General features: G+C 40.9%; 2 protein-coding genes across 3 annotated transcripts; one reads left to right on the top strand and one right to left on the bottom strand.

The window, feature by feature from the left end:
- Positions 1–3,940: 3,940 nt before the first annotated feature.
- LOC144714176 (uncharacterized) lies at positions 3,941–4,938 on the top strand. Its single transcript, XM_078588873.1, has one exon. It carries the CDS (start codon positions 3,941–3,943, stop codon positions 4,655–4,657), a length of 717 nt encoding a protein of 238 aa, XP_078444999.1. The 3' UTR covers positions 4,658–4,938.
- On the bottom strand, positions 4,688–8,378 carry LOC144714174 (D111/G-patch domain-containing protein). 2 transcript variants are annotated; one of them, XM_078588872.1, is made up of 8 exons: positions 8,226–8,347; positions 7,630–7,690; positions 7,216–7,410; positions 6,347–6,501; positions 6,048–6,191; positions 5,127–5,230; positions 4,930–5,041; positions 4,688–4,858 (listed from the first exon to the last, which is right to left on the bottom strand). In XM_078588872.1, exons 3-8 carry the CDS (start codon positions 7,391–7,393, stop codon positions 4,763–4,765), a joined length of 789 nt encoding a protein of 262 aa, XP_078444998.1. In that variant the 5' UTR covers positions 7,394–7,410; positions 7,630–7,690; positions 8,226–8,347; the 3' UTR covers positions 4,688–4,762. The 2 variants fall into 2 exon arrangements, with proteins under 2 accessions (XP_078444998.1, XP_078444997.1); XM_078588871.1 differs by lacking the exon at positions 7,630–7,690 and having other exon boundaries at positions 8,226–8,378.
- Positions 8,379–24,173: the final 15,795 nt, after the last annotated feature.

Consider the following 24,173-nt stretch of genomic DNA (forward strand, 5'->3'; position numbering starts at 1 on the left):
TGACCCAATTGATAGGTCAAGTTTCAAGCCCACGAGGTACCACGCTACTACTCATGCTCTGTATGAAAAAAAGGAATGCATCGATTCTCACGAAATATTTGGGTTAGCCTTCACCATGTACATTTAATCATTCATCCGCCTGATGATCCTAGGATGACTCAGAAAACATAATTATACGTCTAAATTAGTACTAACGCATTATGAAATCATTAGAGAACTCTTCACTATTATTCTATTGATTCTCCCAAAGAATTAAACAAATTATCTTCCTTTAACTGTCTTCTTTAAACCAAGACAAACTAATCCCATCTTAACCACTCAATCATCTATGTGAACCTCTTGCTGCACCTGAACTAGGAAAGTTTGGATTTCCATGATTATGAACTCATAGAAATAAAAAATTCCACAAGATATCTTTGGCGTCCCAGGTTGAGGGGTCACATAAACAACCATGATCTGAACCAACCTGAGTGATAGTTTTGTGCACTACCATTAACGGATTCATACGAATAAATTATGTGAAATATTTCCACTATCGATCCCTATGTCTCCACTCAATGGCCACGGATCATCCCTATTCATCATTAAATTTGAGTAGATACCGTTATTCCATCTGCATAAAACAAAGCAAAATAATGTAATGATGGACTTCCATCACACATACTATAGTGAATATATAGTACTGATGAACACTGAACATGATACAGAATATATAATTGGCCTTCCAGCCACATATTTGTTCATCACTCTCCCAATCCATCCCTATTTTTCTCCAGATAAGCTTTTTTTTTTGCAAAAACCCATCAAGTCACTTATAAAATTTGTGTAATATATCATCATCAATTTCATCAAACCTTATGTAACAGTACCCTAAATCATCATCCAACTGATGTTATAAAGTAATCATGATCCACTAACTCACAAGGTCATCCAATTAGTGTTTTAGTTTTAAAGGTTTTAATCATATATTTATTTATCACTCATAATTTTTTCCTCTCTCAAAAAGAATACACATCAAAGTAATAAAAGTGAATTGATGAAGACCTCAAAATTAAGGCCAATCTCAATAAATATTTTGGACTAAATAAGGATGGGAATCCCTAAAATGATATAAAAAAGAAAAGGGAAATAAGAACAATGGCAAAAAATTCAAATCTTCGGACCTGATATCTAATTATTCAAAAGGCGAGTTGAGCTGAAATTTAGTGGGTTTTTTTGTCTTTCTATTCATTCACCATTCATGTCATATAATCTATGAAGTAAATTATAAACTATAAATAAAATATCTTTAATTTTCTCTTACATTGGTAGGCCTACTGGAAGAAAGAAAGTTTTAGATCCATCAATTGACTGATCTTTGGAGATGAAAAAGAGGCGGAGAAACCTTTTCCTGCTGTAGTACCTTGGTCTTGGCGAAATATAAGAATATGCCATGGGTTTTTTGCATCTACATTTCCAACTTCTTCTCAACACCCATTTAGTTAGATCTATCATTTATTTTCATCCTAAACCCCTTCCATCACATCATCCATGTCTTGATCTACTCCATAACATCATTTATCTTCCATCTATCATTAAGAACCCATCAGTTGGCCGTATATTTATATATATGTATTTCTAGATCATTGTATTGATCATCTTCGTCCCCTCTCATAACCTGTCTATTTCTATAACCCTTCACTCTTCCACATTTGATTTTAGTATTTATTATATATGATTCTTCTTTATCACTTTATTATCTCACCATTTCCATTTCTCTCCACATCTTATTGGAAAACATATATTCTTATATGTTAGTTCACCATTCAAAAATAAATTAAATTCATAATCGGACTTAAATTTAAATTAAATTTAAGTTTTAAACAGACTGACCTAATATCTAAAGTGAGGAACACATGCCTTCCCCATTGGGATTAGGGTGTCTATACAAGTTGATTCTGAGAACTGGAATAGAGCTATGATCAGAAGAGTCTCAGATAACACTGGACGAGATAGGATGTAGTAAATGGATAAAATTGTTGGAAAAAGTGGAAGTATATGGTCATAGGGAGAGAGTGCCCATATAAAATATGAATAAACGAGAATTTTTGGTTTATGTGGGTGAAAAGACCTAAATTCAGGTGAATGGCTTATTTAGAAAAAATGTAATGCAGTTGATTGTAATTCCCCTTTAAGAGACAAATGAGCTTTAAGAGAACAAGCATAGGGTTCCTAAAATTTTTCAGGAGGAGGATATTTTTATATTTCAGGCTTGCCTATTTTCACTTCAAATCCAGCCAAACCTTCATCCATCAACGCACTAAGAAGACTTAAAATTGATGTGGCCCTTCTGAAAACATATTAGTTTACTTGTCCATAAACTAATGGATTGTAATTGTAGGTTGGACTCTAAATCCACGTGGTCTATAACTATCGATGCACGACGTGGACGAAATGGGCTTAAAGATATCAGCCTATGATCTCCATCTTCAGAAGATATCTAATTGGCCAAAGCTCTCCATCATCCATCTCCCCCAGTGGTCTGATAACTTATCTCTACAATTACCTATATCCAATTTACTACATGAAATCATAGCGATTAAACTGAGTGGCAACCCTTGAAATAATTTTACCTTAGCCAAAAGCTCAAGCGATCGATTCCAATAGAAGATTTGGGTAGTCTTGATAGAACCAACTGGTTTTTCAAAGTTTTCGCTCACATGTCATCCATGTACACAAAATTAGATAGATGGACAAATTTTGATGAAAACTTTTGCGAGATCAACTATGTTTTCCCAAAAAATCACTCGTACAACTGCCCTTTACCTTATTGTGAAACGATAGGGCATTATGAGGTGTGAAAGGTTTATTTCTCAATTCTAGAATCTCTCTGTCTAGAGATAGTTTGTTATATCTATACACTGATATGTTTGTAAAAATGAATACATATCACATAAGCATGTTGTGAAATTAAGACATAGCCGCAATAAATATCTTTGTGTTTAGTTCTTAATGACTAAATTATTTCTAGTAGGGTACTGCACAGATATCAGAAATTAGGAAGTGAAAAAAATTACTTAATAACATTTATTCACAAGCTTACAGTAGTAGTTACATTGAAATACGGGTAATATAATGTAGCAGTAATATATGGGTAATATTATGCTCTTAGACCACAATAATTGTATATAGGGAAAACTGAATTAAATGGGTAGCGAAAAACCATGATAACTATTCACAGCATCGTGATGGTGATTTAACTTAAGGTAGTGCCTTAAAATAATAAAACAAAGAAACCAGTTAATACTTTTTCTCAAGAGATATCTCATCACCAAAACACAGAACAATTCTACCGCACAACATTACTCTTGGGTGACCCCTGATCCTGACCCAGATTGACTTCTCATCTCCCCTTTGAAATCCCCCTCCAATATATCAATATATATATATATATATTGATAACTAGACATGTATAAATGAATAACCAATAACATACATTCATTTAGATAATTAATCAGTCATTTAGAAAAAAGTACATAAGCATATGTGTTTGTATAGTTGACCCCTGATCCTGACCCAGACTGACTTCTCATCTCCCTCTGAGATCCTCCTCCAATACATATATTTATACACTTATAACTAGACATGTACATGGGAATAACCGAAGACAAATTCATTTAGATAACTAATCGGTCATTTAGAAAAAAGTATAGATTTCATGAAAAAAGTATAGATTTAGGTGAATGGGCCGTGTCCAGCTCCTTCCTTTATTGTTAAGTGGGCCCGGGGGGGCGGGGCACGGAAAACGGTGGGCGGTGCGGTCACCGCGAGCGGACCCATTTAGCCGAGCCAACCTCTCCCAACCAAGCGTAGCAGCGGCCTTCTTCAAGCTCGGACCCAACCCCAACCCTAACCCTAACCCTAGCCCCGATCCGAGCCGAGCCGAGCCCAAGCCCAAGCCATGGCCGAGCAGCCGATCAAGGACGAGCCCGCCGCGCCGTCGACCTCCTCCAACGGCGACCTGCCGACGCTCGCCGCCGCGGCGGAGCCGAAGCGGCGGCGCACCGACGAGTCCCCTGAAGACCCGCGGCGGATGTTCCAGCGGCTCTGGACCGACGACGACGAGATCGCCATCTTGCAGGGCTTCCTCGCCTTCACCGCGGCCCGGCGCCGCGACGGCGGCGCCAGCGGCGGCGCCGCCCAGCACGACACGGCGCTCTTCTACGACCAGATCCGCGACAGCCTCCGCCTGGACGTGAACAAGAGCCAGCTCGTGGAGAAGCTCCGCCGCCTCAAGAAGAAGTACCGCAACGCCGCCGCGCGCCTCCGCGCCGGCAAGGACCACGCCTTCAAGACCCCCCACGACCAGGCCGCCTTCCACCTCTCCGCCAAGATCTGGGGCGCCGCCGCCTCCGCCGCGGACGACGATGACGACGACGACGACGTTGACCGCCGCTCCAAGCCAATTCCGGCGGCCAGCCCGGGGGGATACCTCTCGCCGATGCCGATTTCCAGCCTGGCGATCGGCGCGCTGCCCTTCGGGCTCGGCGGCGGCGCGGCGGTGGAGGCCAAGTGGCGCCGCCAGCAGATCCTCGAGCTGGAGGTGCTCTCCCAGCGGATCGATCTCATGCAGGAACAGATCAAGCTGCAGCTGGCCGACCTCCGCTCTCGCCGGTGACGAGGCCGAAAGGCAGCGGCGGGCGGCGGAGGACGGCGGAGGAGAGGTTAAATTATGGAAGAAACGAGGTGGGTCGTCGTCTACAGGGCAATTGAGAGGAGGAGGCTACGGCTCGCCGTCGTCGCTGTCGGCGGCGAAGACGGAGCTGATTTTGGGGGCGATCTTGGGTCGCTTGGCGGCGGAGGCGGCGGCGGCGGTGCCCTGCGGAGGAGAGGCGGAGTCAGAGCCCGTTTATGTGTCTATGTACTTGTTTGGTGGAATGAAGAGTGAACCTTTGACGATCCCTGCCGAGAGGCGAACCCGAATTTGAGCGTCTGGCGTTGCTCCGGCTCCGCCACCGCCGTCGCGCCGCCGCCACCGAGCTTCTGCTGTCGCTGCTCCGCCCTGGCCAGAGGAGAGGACGACATATAGAAGAAGAAGAAGAAGAAGAAGGGGCGATGTAGAACTGGAGAGAGAGATGTGGGCGTACAATTGGGCGAAGCGGGCAATCTCCTTTTCATGGCGGAGTTGCTCCCGGCGGAGACGCTCGTCGCGGCTGCTGGAGCCGTGCATCTCCTTCATCTCCTTGAAGCGCTGGAAAGGAGGAGAAAACCATGAACGACCCAACAACCCGGATGGACCTTTAGGATGATTATGATGATGATTATTATCTTTGTTTTTTTCAAGAATTCTGATGATAATGAAGGAGAGGATGATGATGTTGATGATGCCGAGGATTAAGAGGATGGATGATGCTTATGATGATGAAGACGGAAAAAGTATGAGTAAGAAGATGATGATTATTGTTCAAAAAAAGAAAGATGGCGATTATGATCCTTTTTTTTTGTGAAGATGATGATTATTGTTCAAAAGAGAAAGACGACGATTATGATCCTTTTTTTTTGAAGATGACGATTATGATCCTAACGATGAAAACGAAGAAAAATATGAACAAGAAGAAGAAGATGATGATGGTGATGATGTTGATGTTGATGTTGATGCTGATGAACAGAAAAGAAGATGAAGATGAAGAAGAAGATGATGATGATGTTGATGTTGATGACTAGAAGAAAAAGGTGAAGATGAAGATGAAGATGATGATGATGATGATGTTGATGTTGATGAATAGAAGAAAAAGATGAAGATGATGATGAAGATGACGATGATGTTGATGAAGAGAAGAAAAAGATATGATGATGTTAAAGGAGATGAAGACGAAGAAGATGATGGCGATGATGTCGATGAAGCAGGAGATGAAGATGAAAAAGATGATGACGATGACGATGGAGACGAAGAAAAGATGAAGAAAATTATGTTTGTTTCAAAAAAAAATTATGATGAAGACTATAAAAAAAGAAGAAGATGCGATGATGAGGATGAGGATGAGCATGAGCATGGTGAAGGGCCAGACCTTCCTGTGGTTGTGGTCATAGGAGCTGAGGTGGGCCTCGAACTCGACGGCGAGCTTATACTGCTTGCTGCAGAGGCTGCAGAAGAAGACCTTCTTTATCTCCTTCACCTCGCTCTGTATCTTCAGCTCACGTTCGGCCACAACCTGGATGTCCGCCACACCGCGGCCAGAACAACCCACCAAGATAAAGACTGCACCACACCCCTCAACATCCACCACAAACCGCGAAAAACAGCAGCAGCAACAACAACAGCAACAAGTCTTTAACACGAATGATGATGGTAGAACAAGGTTCTCACCTCTCGCCGCTTGGCCTGCTCCTCGGTCTCCTCAACTTCGATCTCCAGCTTCCTGCGCTGGACATTCTCCTCTGAGGTAAAGAAGTCGTCTTGCTCTTGCTTCCCTACGCCCAGCTTTGGGTCTCTGATCCCCGCACGGATTGGTTCGACGATTCCTGCCCACAATCAGAGAAAAAAATTCAATGCACGCCTAAGATCTTGGCTGGGGTCCCATTGAAATGCAGCCAGATTTATGATAAGAAGTATACTATATTTGATTCAGGATCGATCAAGAGGGAGAGAAAACAAAAAATGATACCATCTTTGAGAGAGAAGACTGAGTGGAATAGAAATTGAAGAGAGATAAACTTCCAAATGATCCACACTGCTTTCTTGAAGAGAGCTACACAATAACAGTTGATCGATCAAATCTCTCAATCTGATCGATCTGATTTACAGACAATGAGATCACAATATAGCCAGATGTCGCATCCATCTTGAAAAACAGCCATGGTGTAAATCAGCGGCCGGCGGGTGTGACTGCGTGAGAGAGATACAGAGATAGAGAGAGGGGAATACTCATCATGTATTTTATGTGGCGATGCCTGATGAGACCAATCGGCCCATTCCATGAATTGGCCCTGTTGATCTGGTCTGACTGATGGCTGATTGTGATCAGGAGATTCTGATCTATTAGATTGGCCCTGTTGATTCTTATCAATCCAATCGATTTGATCAATTGGATCTCCCAAAGATATACATTTTTTATTAGACCTTTTTAAGATCAGATCGCCAGCCACTAGGTTACAACTATATTTAAAGAGAAACACAAGTAGAGGTAATAGATGTAAACGACCCTAGATATCATGGGGTTCATTCATATCACCAACCTTGTTCATCCTTGCCGAGGCCCTTTCCTTTCCAGCCCATCTTCTGCAGGAGGCGGAAACCCACGTTGGAAGACGTCAGCTTGGTATCAAGAGACGCCTGTTCCGTGTTCTCCGTGTCAAGGTTTTCCGTAGGTCTGTGGCGAATTGGCAGCCGGAATTCTTCATCCAAATCTTCCATGGACGGCCCCCAAATCCCTGTCCCGCCAAAGAAAATAGTCAGCCGATGATGAATTGGATATATATTTCATTTTCAGAGGGGAGAATTCAAGACTACATCTTCTATCCTGCGTGCCATTGAGATATGAACACTTCAAAGAATATGAACACTAAGAAAACGAAACTATCGAAAGGAATGAAATGAATTTTCTTAGAATTCAAAGATGAGGGAGTAAACAAAGATTGAAACGGGAATACCTCGGCAAGTTATCAAGTCAAAGCTCAATTAGTGCTGATCCAGTAGAGTGCAATTTTGACACTAGTTGAAAAAAGCGAGCAAGTAAATATTGTAAATTAATGGGTATCAAGAAAGACCAGAAACCAGGACCAACTGAAGAAGTATATGCCAGTATTCTTGATTTTCGCATCAATTATTTCAAAAAATTTGTAGATTCGAGAGTTGGGAGGCAATCAATATTTCTTAAAACCCAACGACGGCCTCTGTTCAAAAAAGGGAGCAATCACCTCCGGAAGATTTGACATTATATCATTCCAATTACCAAGACCCAAACGATAACACAAGACATTGCAGGAAAACTTCGCAGAAATCTGTTCCCAGATGCATATATTAAAATGTATGCACAAAGACTCGTCCAGAGCAGGACTTATAATCACTAAAATCCCATAACAGAGACAACTACCCACAAATTGTCTATCCGCAAATCGATTTCCACCGGTACGCATTGAAATTCAGACAAATAATCGACATAATTCGGAAAAAAAGAGAAGCATCAAGAACCAAAAGTTACAAGGGTTACATGATCGCGGTAAAAGACAACTAAAAGAAGTATTACCTCGGCAAGCAATCTGTAGAAGCCCAAAACGAAGAAAGTAGCCGCCGAGAGATTAGACCAGGATTGTTCCCTAGACGAGCGATTAGGCGGACTTGCGTCGTCTTCTCTGAATGGGAAGCCAGCCCTAGCCATCCTTGAACGCCGTACAGATCAGGGGAAGATCTGACGGTCCATATGTCACCACGTCCCTAGGATTCATGGCGTTCACTGTGCAGAGCTCTACGACTGTTGGAAGTGCCGGGACGGATGACGATCCGTGACGTGACGTGACGTGACGAAAGTTGCGTCACGTCACCGTCCCGTCACACATGCGATGAAAAAATATGTCACCTTCTTGTCAGTCGGTCACCATCACCCTCAAAATTACCGTCATGTCCCCATGATGTCCCCGTCATGTCCCCATCACCCTCAAAATTATGGCCATGTGTAACTGGAAAAACAACCATGCAGAGGATAGAGAATTGGAGGGGCATATCTCTAGTTATCTTTGGATGTCATCCTTTTGTGCGCGCAAATTAATGCTGTGATTTTTCTGCAAAATGCCAAAAAATCTAGTTAGCGACACCACGAGGCGTAATCTCGAACGTTGAAAAGCTAAAATATAATGATTTTAAAGCTTTTCTTGTCTTTTTAAAAATTCGTCACGGCCGTCATCCATGACGGCCGTCCCGTCATGTCACTCGTCTGAGGCCCCCATCACAGTCGCGTCACCGTCACGCCCAGTTAGGGATCATCAAACGTCATCCGTCATGTCGCACGTCACCGTGACGGTCACGTGACGGATGACGTGACGGTGACGATGACGAAATGCATGGGGCGTGACGGTGACGGTGACGGTGACGCGTGACGGGCTGTACGTGACGGTGACGTGACGATGACGAAAGATGTGTCACGGATGACGTCTGTGACAGGTTTCTATGTATTTTCTAATATATTTTATTTTTATATTGTTTTATTAAATACATTTAAATAATTAGTTTTGTTGTTTTATTAAATACATTTCAATAAATAATTTGTTGCCGGGGAATTGTGTCAATTTTTTTTTAAATAACAATTTAGTGTCACATTATGAATATATCAATTTGATAAATTAATATACTGGTGGGGAAAAAAACGATTCTGTGAGTTGTGACTTATGGTTTAATATGTTGTGATAATCAAAGTAATGCCGTAATTATGGGAATATAAATAATTTAATAATTAAGTTATTGTCTGAAATTCTAGTCGTGTTTCCCATGACGTTTGCAATATTGAGAAGAAAAGAAATGAATAGGTCAACATAGGAGTAAAAAATGTACCTGCACTCGGGGAAGACATCGTCTCACTCAAGATTGGTCCGTGGGGCAGTCGATATAGATGTAATCACTCCTAATCCGTTTTTTTAATTTTCATTTGTTATCTTCTTAGAGTTTTCTTAGAGTTTGCGTGTGATCTTCCCAAATATTAATCATGGCAGATTAAACATAAATGAGTGGGGAATTATTCATTTCTAATATCTTGTGTAGATGATGATTCTCGTGTTTATGGCAAGTGCTTTCCTTTATGAAGTATCGGTATAATTGGATTAATTTATCTTTGTCGGTTCTTAAAACCGTATGCTAATGAACTGAGGACATGTAGATGAATCGGCAAGTATACGAAATGTAGAATAATCTCCTGCATAGATGAAGATGATCTTGAGTTTATGGAAAGCATTTTCCTTTCATTAATATTAAGTTGAATGAGTATAATTGAATTTTTTTTCTTTTCAGTGCTAGAAAACCTTATGTTGTTGAACTGAAAAACAGTAAAAATCTCGAATATTGAGTGAGACGATAATTTTGAGGATTGACTGACCTTATTGGGGCTTCCGCCGCAAATGTAACCACTCTGGTAGCTGTTGCTGGTTCATTTTAACTTTGTCATTTACTTATTTTCATCTCCATAGTTTCTTACAGTTCTCACATGATCTTTATAAACTGGATTCAAGACGGAAAAAACATTAAAGAGTGGAAAATTCGGAATTTATGATCTCCTGGAGTGGGTGAGGATCGTCTTTAGTTTATTGCTACTGGTTTTCTTTACAAATAAGCATAACTGGATTTTATGAACTAAAAATATGGAGATAAAGGAGTTGATCCTAAGTAAGATGATGCAATGACCTTATTGATGCATTTCCCTAGAGATATTGGTTTGTCATCAAGGTAGATGACGATGGTCTTTAGATTATCCCAAGAGGAAATTTTTGAAAAAAAAAGTTTAGATAGTATTTTTAATGAATTTTATTCCATGTTGCTCCAGCTCCCAGAAAACCGTATGTTACTGATCTGAAAATTGTAGAGGTTGTAAGCGGTGGGTTCATGATCTAGAAGACGGATAAGCTACACTGACAACAAAATTTTCTGCTCTGCCCATGCCCATTGTATCAAAGTCTATAAATATGGATATCTCCATTTGTTGTTATCTTAAAATTTCGGAAAGAGCAAAAACTGAGGCAAAGTTTTAATTGATTGAGCACCTATTAAGAAAAACTAAAAATCTACCTTTAGACGTGGACAGTTGGCAGCAATAGCCCACAACAATCTATCGGTAATGAATGTCTCTCCCACATTTAAATGACATAATGATCTTGCTTTTGTCACCTGCATTTAGTCTCAGATGAAACCATAACTCTCTTCACCAAATTCAAGAGAAAAAAAATATTTTTAAAAAACAGGCAGGCTATAGAGAGAGTCTGCCCGTTTATACTGAAAATGTAAATCTTTATGCATTATTTAAACCACGTGGTCTTCAGAAAAAATGAATCTTTTTAAATATATTGCCAATTTTATTACCGGCTGATTAACGGAATTCTTGTCAGGCTTGTGAACTATCATGATTTTTTTCTTTGACTTCTATTTTTCAGATATTTCCATTTGGTTCATTCTCCTCGAAAACATACATTCCAGACTGAGATATAGATTTGACAGCGATTTCAAGACCAGGAACTGAAGAAGCTCTCTCAAGAATTGTCCTGGCTATTCTTCAAGAGAAAGAGCACGAATGGGATCATCAGTTTGAAATTAAAGATGTGCAGTACATCAATGCTGAGGTGCCAACAAAATTTCTTTGTAAAAGCCTCCGGAAATAAATAAAGTACGTTATGATATGGAAGCTTTTAAATCACATCATGGCTTCAAAGATCCTTCTTAGTGGATCTTTAAAAAAGTCTCGTGTAGTGAGAAACCCTCCCATGAGCTCTGACAAAACTCATTGTTCTCATTTATTTCTCGTTCTCATGAAGTACAGATGACAAGTTATAACACCTGTAAATGGAAGAAAGATAGGTTAAATCAATCAAAGCCCCGATCAACCCAGTTTCATCAAAAAAAATTCAAGCGCCCAATTAACCCAGAGTCGAGCACATTCTAATTCAACGGAGCAAATGCGAAGCGACAAATGGAAAACCCAACCATAACCATCACAAAAATGCATGATAATTATCGCCCAGCAAGAATAAATGAATAGGTCAACAGAGGAGTAAAAAATGTACCTGCACTCAGGGAAGACATCGCCAGTGCTGAAAGTTAACCCGATTCTCCAAAAATTGTCGTTGCTGCAAAAACACTTGACCAATAAAATTACATTAGAAGATTGGATCGATTGAAGTAAATTAAGAGTAAAGACTTATACTAGTCTTAGTCGTCAAAAAAGTCATTCGCCCTGTCTCCATCGCACAACTGAGAGTTCTCAACACATAACCAACACTTGACTGTAACCAGAAGCTCGATGCTTTCAGCATTAAGACGTTCCCGCTTGAAAGTGACAACTGCACGTCCTGCAGAGAATAAACGTTCTAATGGGGCACTGGTTGCACATACTCAGAGAAATTCTTGTGCAAGTGTAGAAAGCCGTGGGAAGGTTTGTGCACCTATACGTGCCCACCATCCCAACGCTGTCTCATTTCCTTCCTCTCCATTGATTGTAGATACACCTCAAATTCCTCGGCTGGAGTTGGTACTCGTCGTTCCTTCTCTCTAGCTGGCGCTACGGAATCAATAAGTTCTGCGAGCCAATCCTCATCCTCGGGGTTGCTACAGATTAGGTCTTGCTCACCGTGTTGGGGCATAAGTCGACTGACAAATGCCAGTGAATCCTGAATTCCACTAGAATCAAGTGATGCTCCCTTGTTGAAAGGGTAAAGAATTGCAGCTTTTGTCGTTGTTCTGTTTTTCAAAATCACCTTCTCGTACTTGAACATCTTCGACTTCATGCTCTCACAAGCTTTGCGGATGGACACAATTTATGTGGCAGTCATCCTTCGTTCCGATGTGAATATTGTAGACATATAAAACTTCAGCAAGATAGTATCGATACATCGCATTAGCACCTTCAAGATGAGGATCACTTCCACGACTCTCATTGTCTTCGAGCCACTAACGTACTTTGTTGTCCGATAAAAAGGCCCTAAAATGTCGTGGAAGTCTGCCAACATTTCCCACTCTTAACATGAGATTCTGATGTCCTTATCGGTGACTGACATGATTTGTAACGCCATAAAATCTACGACTTCTCGCTTCTCCAATGCGGCACGCAACATGCCATGCGTACTGTTCCACCGCATCGGGCAATCTAACAGAAGTTGGTCGTGATTCTTCCCCATGTTGATGCATGCCTTCACATACTGTTGTCATCGTTGTGTTGATGCTCGAATGTTCGTGACTAATTGCCGAACACAGGCAATCACATCTCCCAGGATGAGGCCACTATCAAGGCTGACCATTTCTACATGAATTGTCACAGCCTCTCGCGTGGCGTCCAAGTCGTCTATATCAGCGTCATAATCAGGTTCATATGTTGCGTCTGATGCGCTGCTGTCAGCAGTCTTAGGAGGATGTGTGGTCACTAATATACGTAATGATTACAGTGCAGCCTGGATGATGATGTTCAACACGTGGGCAGCACAAGGGACATGTCAGTCCTTAATGAAACGGTCGTTAATCTGCTTGAGTTCATTTGTGAGAAATGCTATCATCCGCCCGTTGCTTGATGCATTGTCCGTAGTGATCAATCCACCCCGCATGATAAAAATGTTAGTTTTTCAATACAATAGTACGAACCTAAAATGAAGCCAGACTGGAAGTTGGCGACCTTCATCTTCAATCCGAAGTCTTCCAACGCTTGGATAACTATTGTGCTCATATTCTTGCCATTGTGTTTGCCAACTAGCTCGCATATAGCAAGCACATGTTTGCATAGTTCCCACCGGTTGTTCACCTAATGAACCGTCATGCCAAGAAGACCACAAGAATTCTCAGCAGTCCACGCATCAACCATCAGGGATACCGTGGGGACATCTGCAATAAATCTACGAGCTTTCCCTTCATGGTCCCATAAAGCTTTCGTTTACGCGGCGTACTTCCACATAATCCTGAACCCCACATTGCCTACTATATCCCATGGGGAGTCCGTGAGGCAGAAAAACTGCGCTATAGTCTCCTTAGTCTTCTCCAGCGTCTTCTTGGCGATACCACCCTGCTCGTACACCTCAGTTATTGTACGTTGATCGAGATTAGTTCCCTTCATCTCGTGGTATATTCTGCTATGACTGAACTCCAAGTGCATCCAAAAGATGTTTGTAGACCCGTCTTTTCACCGCTTCAACCTATTGCATAATGGGACAAAATTGGAAGACCAAAAAGATTCTTCTAATGTCTCATTTCTGTGTCCAATAGAATTCATACGTATAGGAAGAATAGGTATAGGAAGAAGCCCCATCAAATAGATAATTTATCTTTCAACCATCTTTCGATTGGTTTTTGGTCCCGGCATAGTAGGCACGCCCACACGCCTGCCCTACCTCTGTGATGTATCACAGTACTTCAGCCTTCCCTTTACGTTTGGGACGTGACGGCCCTACCACTGGAAGAGGCGTTTCTCGAATGTCATCATCCGAGGACTCTACGGCCAAGTCAACCCACTCGTTGCCACTTGGAGTGCCCATTGCCGATTGTGTCCTAGGGAGTAGGTGGAAGAACTCGTTTATTCATTCATACATTTATCTTTGAATGAAAGGAAAAAATGCTTGGCATTAAAATCCATGGAGAATATAATCATAAACATCTATTTGATAAAGTGACATCATTGAGGGATCCATCTAACTCGAAGATCTAAGGATGCCCTGTCCTCTATTAGCTTATGTGAAAAAACAGACCTTTTCAAAGAAGATTCAACTCCTAATCTCCATGTATTTCACAGTCATTAAATTTTCATCCTCATTTCAAATAATACTATCATTCAAAGCTATGGGTGGTTCATCTACGAATTAAAATTTGCGACTAAAGTGGTGACACTTTTCACATTTCACAAACATCTAATGAAACTATCAAGTATTTGCAAGGCATTTGCAAGAATTTTCCACAAAAAAAACAAAACTAACAATTAAATCAAGTAGCAGTTTAAATCTCAGTCTCATTCACTAAAATTGGCAAGATTTCTTCATTAGAACAATTTCTAAGGCAGTCACAAACATTTTCCACAAAAAAACATAACTAAATAGCAAAAACCAAAACTAAAAAGAGAAATGGTTTTGAAGGTGATACCTTAATTTTCATGCTGAGCTTTCATTTGGATCAAATTCGTAGATTCCGTTGCATGCTATTTAAATTCTTCGATTGTTATCATCTCACTAAACTTTGAAGATTTTCTTCAAATTATAGCAACTCCAGACGGCATTAAATATTTCAAAAGCTGCTACTCATCCAATTGATATCATTTCGAAAGAATTTAAAGGATTATCAGTTACATTAAATTCGTAGATGATGCAATCATAACTCAAAAGAACATTAACCACTCAACTGCAGACATTAACCACTCAATCGCAGACTTGTCAGGAGGTTAGCCTGAATATAACTAGGAGCACTAGAAAAATGAAACTACTTATTCTTAGATCAGACTATTACGGTTAATGTACTTGGTTTTCTGCTATTTTACGGCTTACATTAACTTTTCTTGCCTCCAGCCTAGCTTGATTTAGTTAAGAATAAAAGAAACTATCATATTGTATTGCTTTAGGAACCAGAATTTCAGAAAATTGCTTCTGTCTCACATAGAATAGACTGTATTTCTGTGAACTAACAAATGTGTATTGATAAAGCATCTATGCTGCATAGATAATATTAGTTTATTTTCTGTAGATTATTTAGACATGATAAAGTTTCAGGTTTCAATAAAATCTTCATCGTTTATGTGTTTTATTCACAAAATGTAAGAGAATATATGAAGCATGTTGTCATAATACAAAAGATCTATGGTGCATGAAGTATACCTTCAACGTGATGTAAACTTTTTTTATGAAGAAATATGGAAAACCACCCGAAGCCAATGATCAACCTGAATGCGAAGCGAACTTCAAAAGCCGTATTAAAATCTCCACTTTTCTTTTCTAATTCTTTTTACTTGATTGAACATCGCACTTATTTTCTAACGTATCCTGAAAAGGGGAGAATTAAGGAATGCTGCCTACGAGTGGAGTGAATGCCTGTGAGGAAGGGGGTTTGAATTAGGTGAGATTTGTCATGAATTTTCCTTAACTAACTAAGCGCAAGGAGATGATTTCTGCATGAACTAGTCCCATGTATGAAAATGAAAATGAAAATGAACTAGTTCCATGCATGAACTAGTACTGATGAAAAATGAAAGAGTACATCACCTTTTTTTTAGGGATCCACAAAAAATTGAATTTCATATTATTGCTTAAAAAATTTATAACCAAAGGAACGTAAGTCATGTAGTTACCAATTCTTGTGTTAGCTTGCGTTCCAGAGAATTGAAAATTATTCAACAGTTTTCCCTAGTTCTGACCTGGGTAGGCTATCCAAATACAACCAACTATAGCGCACAAGTGATCAAGGAGTGCTCTTGGATAGTCTTCAGGACAAATAAATAAATCTACGAAAAGAGTGTAAAAATCTACTACCGCCAGTTTTGAATTTGAGCTGGAAATTACAATCTTCTACTGGCCTATTTTCCAAGGTCACACAAGAGACCATACTTTATTTTCCCAACTCCCACTTCTCTCCTCTTGCTTTGGCTATCAATCCGGAAAATTGGAAGATGAAATATACTTGTCTATAGTTACAGGATAATATGTATTATAAACCAGAAGAGCCAGCCGAGCCAACTCCAGTGTTCTCTCCAATTTTGAAAACAAAACTAACTATTAAAAACAAAAATACATATCAGACATCCCTATATCTCTTTCCACCTATCTCAAATTTCATGAAAAACAAAATAATTTTAGCACAACTCGTGAGAGAGCGAAGAATTGCAACTTGCCAGAGGATCAACGTTTGAAAGTCGACTTGATGGTTCCAACATCTGACTCCCACTTGCGCCTTCGACTTGGTGAGAGGCGACTCGGCGTTTCGAATCGGTGAGTTCTACTTAGACAATTGCAATGCAGCAATGACTCGTTAGGGATCCAATCGAAAGGTCGAAGTAGAACTCGCCAGCCTTGTGTCTTCTGTCGAATTCAAATCGACCTAAGGGGACTTCGACGGTTTGACCTTTCGTCTATTCGACCGTCAGGATCGCCAAACCAATATATTTCTTTTAATATATTTATTAACCTTATTAAAATAATGATGTGACAAAACGATGATCGACGGTGACGTGACAAGAATGTGATAGATTTTTTATAAACTCTCGTACGCGTGACTGGACCTTGACGTGACGAATACTTCGTCACATCACCATCTGTCACGTAGCAACATCCGTCCCACTACGTCCGTCATGGGCCCCTAATTTTGTCACCATCACCGTCACATCATTTGTCACGTTGCCATCACCGTGACATGTGACGTGATGGATGACGGCTGCCATTCCCTAGTTGGATGTATGACAGACCGTCATCCGTTCCGTCTGAGTTCATCTTCTGTCATCATATCTACTTTTGTGGACGGACCAGTAATTTCATCCGTAGACGAAAAGATTGTCTCGTCCAGGACTTCAAATGATTGACGGGCTGAAGAATCGTCAGCCCATCCACGACGGGACGAAGAATCGTCTGCCCATCTAAGAGGGGACGATTGCTTCGTCCATGGAGGAAATAACAGTCCCATCTGGGGCCTTGGACGGGGGACGAGACGGTTATTTTGTCCTATGGGAGTATAAGATGCGCGTGACAGGTCCACCTACCCAACGCACGTGTTGCGTCACATGTCAATTTCTGAGTTGTCTGATGCTGACGCAGTCCCTGTTTTGTCCTGGGACATTGGATGGGACAGTTTTGGATGGGATGGGAGATGGACGAAAAAAAATGGGACGTGACGAACCCTCGATGGGACGGAATTATTCTGTGATCAGTTATCCATTACAATGAAGAGTTGAGAAGATCTGATGGATGATTGATGACTAATACCATAGATAGAGATGACCATGATCGTTCTCTTCACTGAGGATGATGACCGGTGTGGAGCGGAAGAGGACATCAGTGGACAGGGATAAAGACTGTTGTGGATGGGAATGACAATCGATGGAGGCGACCATCCTGAACAGCATAGAAGAGGATCAACAATGAGGATGCCATTAGTCGATGATGGGGATGACGACCGGTGTGGAGGCGACAAGGACTTGACTATGAGGATGATTATCACCGATGACTAGGACTAGGATTGTTGATGATAAAGCAAATGTTGGGGTTAAATAACATCATTTAATGCTAGAGATGGGGAAAAAGTGAACATAAACAGTATTTGAGAACGGTTCACAACAGGCAAACTGTATTGGAATGCGAGGTGGAACCTATGGGATTACAGCCATCCCATTCCTGCCTCAATGTTTGATGATTTGGCTTTTTCCCCCTTTCTTCCATGATAAATTTATGAATTGTTTAAAGTCACGGTCCTTGTATATTATTTTAAGAGGGATTTTTTTTTATTTTTCATTATATTTTTTAAAAATCCAGTTATCATGTCCTTTTGATTCTACAACATTTGCTCAAAACAAGGATCCACTTTCAAATTTCAAGTTTCTATCGAGATCTCTGCATTGAGGGGGTATTTGCCTTGATCTTATGCAGCCTTGATCACTTTAGGTCCTCCCATGGCACTGCTACGCCGCGCTGCTCTGATGTGGCTGGCTCCCTCTACTTTTGTAAAAGACTTGAGTTCAATGTCATTCAATGTGCACTATTTGGTGACTGACCAAACAATATCCCACATTGAAAGAAATGAAAAAAATAACCTCCCGCACTCCAGCTTTGAAGCTGCTTGGTGGTGGCACTAACAATAGCCCATACCTTTGCTTCGGAACATCTTCACTTTGCATAGGACAACGTCCAATCCTAGACTTAAGATATGATGGATCTTGTATTAGTTTGGGTGTGATATGCCAAAGTGAACATCAGATTCTGAGACTAGACTTCCACTTGATACAACCTACTTTATTCAATATATAAAACAGCTTTTCCATCTGTCCCTATTATTTTGTATTTTAGATTGAGCAAGTCCTAGGGTGATGCCCAACCAATAACTCAATGACTGCCAGAATTCACTTGCACCAAGTAATCAACAGATGGAAACTTATGGGACAAAAGCAAAAATAGAGGATATGGGACATTTGATTCCTCCCTCTGAAAAATGGGCAGGTGACCTCGGGGTCGTGGGCCTTTGGACGTTTCCTTGTCAAGAATGTGGGCCACTAATCCCTACAAGGGAAACGCTTTTACCCCATCTAAAAGAAGGTTTTTTTCCAGTACAGACTTGGATAGCAATATTTTCTCCCCAGGCACCTCACCTAGAGATTATCTGAAAGGTAACTATTCATAAAGTGTTCCCCACTATAATAGTTTCTTAAAAATAGAGACGAATTGTAATAACATATAAAGTTGTTTTTTTATTGAGTCCTAAGTACATATCTATATGAAGTTCTTTCGGAACCTCTATGCATCTATGTGATGGTCTCGTTGATGGGGAACTATCCAGCTTCGAAGACCCGGTTGAACCGGTTCGTCAAGCGAGGGCTCACACGCGAGACCTAGCCTTCAGAGTACCCGCCTAGTCAGCAGGCCACAGAAGTTTGACGTTATATTTTCTTAGTTTAGTAGGCCTTGCATGTCGGCCACGTATGTGTTTGTTTTTTTGTTTGTTCGCACGTGTTTGGACCGTTTTACGAACAACACGTTTGCATGTGTGTGAGTCCATGTGTGGGCATGTTAGTGCCTCTCTCTCTCCTATTAGGAGGCCCTAGGACACTTTAAGTGGGCCTTCTCCCCTTAATTTTAAGGGGTAAGGCTCATATTTACCCCTCTAAAGGGGCAGCGCCCATAGGAAAGAGAAGAAGAAGTATTGTTGGAAAAATGTGATTTCTGATGGTTTTTTCTCTTTTTTGGTGTTTTTTAAGGTTTTCCCCTAATGTAGGGAAGTGCCACTGCAAATTTGAGTGACAGAAACCCTAGTTTTGCCAGAAACCGCCAGTGCCACCATTGGCGTCGCCGTCGTTTGTGGATCTTCCACGTCGCCCTGCGCCACTCTCGGCTGCTCGCGCGTCCCTGTGCCCGAAATTGCCCTCTGCCACCCCGCACCACCCTCGCCCACCCTTGGACTCCCTGGGCCGCCTTCAGCCGCCCCGCTTCACCCTCGGCCGTTGCGCACCCCCTCGACCCTCCCCTTCCCCCCCCATCGCCCTTGGCCACCCCGCGCCGCCCTCGACCGTCCCGCGTCCTCGTGGCTATCTCGCATCGCCCTCAGCCACCCTGGCCACTTGCACGGCCTCCCACTTTTGCCCTCCCCAATTCTGTGGCATCCTCGCCGCTCTCGCAGCTGCCCACAGTTGTGTGCGCTGCTTACGCTGCTCCCGCAGCCGACATCGATTGACCGTTGCTGTGTCGCCTCTACCGTGCTATCGTGTCGCTATGCTGCAGCGTCACCACATCGTCATGTTGCCTTGCCTTGCCACTAGCGCATCGCACTACGTTGCCCTAGCGCTACTGCTCCATCGTCACTCCTTGTGGCTACTATTATGGGGCGTTGTCGCGGCTGCTGCCGCGCTTATTAACATTCCCGCCATAGCTCCTACTGCCGCTCGCACCGTTGTGCCTGCCGCCACCGCGCCGCCATTGCGTGCTACCATTGTGCCCTTGCTGCGCCCTTGCCGCGCCCATTGTTGCATTCGTTGTCACACACGTTTCCGCTGCTACTCCCGTCGTCGCACCTCCTCGCACCAATGCATCTACTTGCGCCATCATCACGCCTACATGCTGCTCGACATCCACTGCTGCCGAATCAGGCATTGCCCGCTCCTGCGTTACTGGTATGCTCATAAACTCCTAGTCAAGGTTATATTATTTCTTTCAACGCCTTCAAACGTTTTCTCCACTGTCGAGGTTAGGTTAGTGATAAATAGGATTCACGTTCTGAGGCTTAGGATTTCAATCGGTACATCCTTGGTTGGGACCGTCGAGGGCGTGGGCATTAGCGGCAATCGTCGAGCTCGCACCGTCTGTCTTCAACCCAACGTCCGGATCATCGAGAGCCTAGTACCATTCCCATGTCTTACTTACCGTGACTTAGTGTTTGTTGGTGTTCGTCAACGTCGGCGAGTTACTTCTCATCAATTTAAGTGTCACATTATCACTAGCATTACATCATCATTATTCATCTCCGTTACATAACATGAATGCCCCCCCTCCCGTGGGGTAACACGAGCCGTTCAATCTGACATTCGTCGTGTTACATCACTTGTGAAGAAAGGGGCGACTTTTGTGAAGTTTGTAACTAATTGTAATTTTTAAATTTTCTCTCTCCAACAGATTTATCTTAATGGATCTCTTCTTGTTCCTTAATCATTTGAAAATGTAGTGTAGCATTTTCGTGAGTTCTCTTTTCTGAACATTGCCTCGAAGTAGACGACATGTTTTTAATCTTAATGCAGTCACGTCGTATCTCTTTGAATCTATCTTTTTGACAGATCAGGATTATGGGAGTCTAATACAGTTCTTCCACGATGACCCCACGAACCAATGACTGTACAAAGATGAGGATTCCCATTTTGGTTGACATTTGACCTTGCATCTTCACGCCACAAAGTCAATGAAGATGGTGATGAATAATATTATGATGAAAGGCACGACTTTAGGAGCATTTACAAGCAAGTTGATACATAGACTATAAAATTTGAATTTATCTAACTAAAAAAATTCTTTATCTACTTGTACTTTACAGTGTTTATTTAATTTCTTGAATAATGTTTCATCGCTTGTGTAATTTGATCATTTATTAGGACATTAAACAAAATACTGGCTGCTCGAGCCGAGAATGAACGGATGAAGACAGCCAGCCCGTAGATCTAAAAGTCAAAGCTTTTTCAGAACTTGACTGGAGTTTGTCCATAAATAAAACAAAGTCAAAGTCATAGTAAATGGTTTTTAGTCCATTTTTGAAAGACACTGCCTAGAGTTATTATATTATTCTTTTTCAGTCTTAAAGTTTCGCCTTGTGCTTGCTGCTTTGCTTTGGAAGTCACTCTTAAACTTGGACTGTCGCTACCTTCGTTGTTGTTTCATTATTTTATTTACACGTAAAAAATATAACCTTCCATTCTGATGAATCTTCAACTTTGTATCCATGCTCCTAAGCCCCCCCATAAACTCAGGCGTCAAAACCGTAGTAATTTCACTATTTATTTATATTTTGATATTAGTCAAAATATGAATAATGTTGACCTTATATTCAAGGAAATATTGCTTTCTAATTCAGAAATATTTCTATTTTATGACTTATATTTTAGTTAATATATTTTATTTATGGTTTTTTCTCGCCCTGCCACGTGTTGGTGTTTGATTTGACCAACGATCAACTAATCATAGTTTTAAAAATGATTAGCCATGCTAATTATTGCAAAATATGTCATTGTGGGATTACAATTTGTGATGCCATAATGGCCACTGATTAAGTAATGCCTTTTACATTTATTATCTCAAAGGTGATGGGACTAGCAAAAAAAGAGATTTGATTAAAATCACATCAATGTGATAATGGAGGATATGGACCATTATTGTATTATGCACTCCTCAAAGTTTGAAGCATATTTTCGTTTATTGATAGTGACATGTGTTCGCAGATCATTGTCAAAAAGGGGAATGCATTGGCGTGGTGTAAGCTAATGATTATGAGAATTACAAGGACAATAAACCATAAATGGATAAGTTTGAAGTGACAATAGTAGTAATACAGAGAGAGTATTTAATGAAATGAAAATCTATGACTGCTCTTGCTTGAAAGCTTAATGTCTGACAATCCAAAAGGTTTGATTGAACTTAATGTGTGAATCACCTTAGAAATCATCAAGCTTTATAGATCACTAAAATTTTATAGGTCTAGAAATCATCCTTACAGTCTCTTGTCATGTTGTAGGTATATTGAAAGATAGTTTTATAGATTCATAAAACTTTTGCTAGATGTCCCAGATGATTGAGGAATTGAAACCCTCATTTTTGCGTTTGTCCAATGTAAGTAAAATATAAACCAATACTCTACTAAGCAAATTTAGGTAGGGATGAGTGCCGGTTGTCTCCATAAGAAATGGTAACTAAGGATCTATTTTTCTTTAATCAATCATTAATGATATGAAATGAGATATGCATAAAAATATAGGGCCAAGAGATGAAACAATGTTAGACAAGATGGTTATAATAATGAATAAAATTCAGATGATAAGAGTAGATAGCGATGATGATGATGATATTAGAAAAACAAATGAGAATGATAAGGGACTGTTGATAATGATATAAGCAAGTAGGTGGTAGAGTTGCGATGAAAGGAAAAATGTGTACATAGGATGATAGTAAGATGACTAGACAGTGATGCGGAGGGTGTAAGATATGATTAAAATGTGTAAACACGCGATGCAATGGTATAAAATGACAATGAAATGGATAAGCGCTAACATTAATCCTCAAGAACCAATGTAAGGTGATAATGCTTACGAGATTGTCACATCCCCATCATGTTCATGACAATTTGCGAGTACTAGTAAGTTCCCCCTCCTACTTGTTGCCTCTTCTCACACACCTAGAACACCAAGGACGTGCTTGATAGATCTTAAAAACACATTATCTTACAATTAACCCACACACGCAGGAAGCAAGTTTAAGGATAAAAATTACAAATCGGCCTTGTGGATCATAATACACAAAACTTTGAAGTTGGATAAATCTGTGCCCTCCATTTCTCTCTATCCTCGTAAATGCCACTACTGCTTCATTATTTTCCAATGATATCAACTCCAATAAAGTCTGCTTTATGTTGTGGAGTAATTTCACATCCTCAAAAGATTGTTTGACAACCAACCTCGGTAGGATAAATTCATGTTCGAACATAAGATCACATTTTACTAAATTCTACTTCCTCAAGAGCGTGACAAGATAATGGATGGATAATACCATTATTTCCTGAGAGAGATTGTTTGTGTCGTATGAAATTATATAGTGACAATGTGAATCTCTCTCCTATTTTCTATATTTTTTTTATCACTCAACATAGGATATCTGGAGATGATATCTTAACCTCTCACTTAAGCATTCTCACAGTACTGGTCAAGAGAATAGATGGCAGTAGGTAGTTTTTGTTGACCATTGAGCAACTAACGATAACATTATACTTTCCATTCCATACCAGTGGTTAATGAATGCTTGGATGAGCTCCATGCTATGCCAGAGCTGTACATGAAGACAATATTGTATTTATAAGAACAAAAAGGGTACCCTCAGGACAACAGTTAAGAAGCACTATTCCCAGTACGAGTTCAGGAAAGATTTTAGCCCTGGAACAATCAAACATTTTTGATCTCCAGAAAAAATTGTGCAGAACAATTCTAGAAAATCATTGGGGTTATGGGCGTCTAAATCTCTCTAAAGCTGCAAAGAACTTGTCAAGTGTGAACCCCACAATAAACACTTGCTGGGTAAAGATTCAATAAAAAATCATGGCT

The sequence above is a fragment of the Wolffia australiana genome, chromosome 17, assembly GCF_029677425.1.
Source record: "Wolffia australiana isolate 7733 chromosome 17, ASM2967742v1".
Taxonomy (NCBI): Eukaryota; Viridiplantae; Streptophyta; class Magnoliopsida; order Alismatales; family Araceae; genus Wolffia; species Wolffia australiana.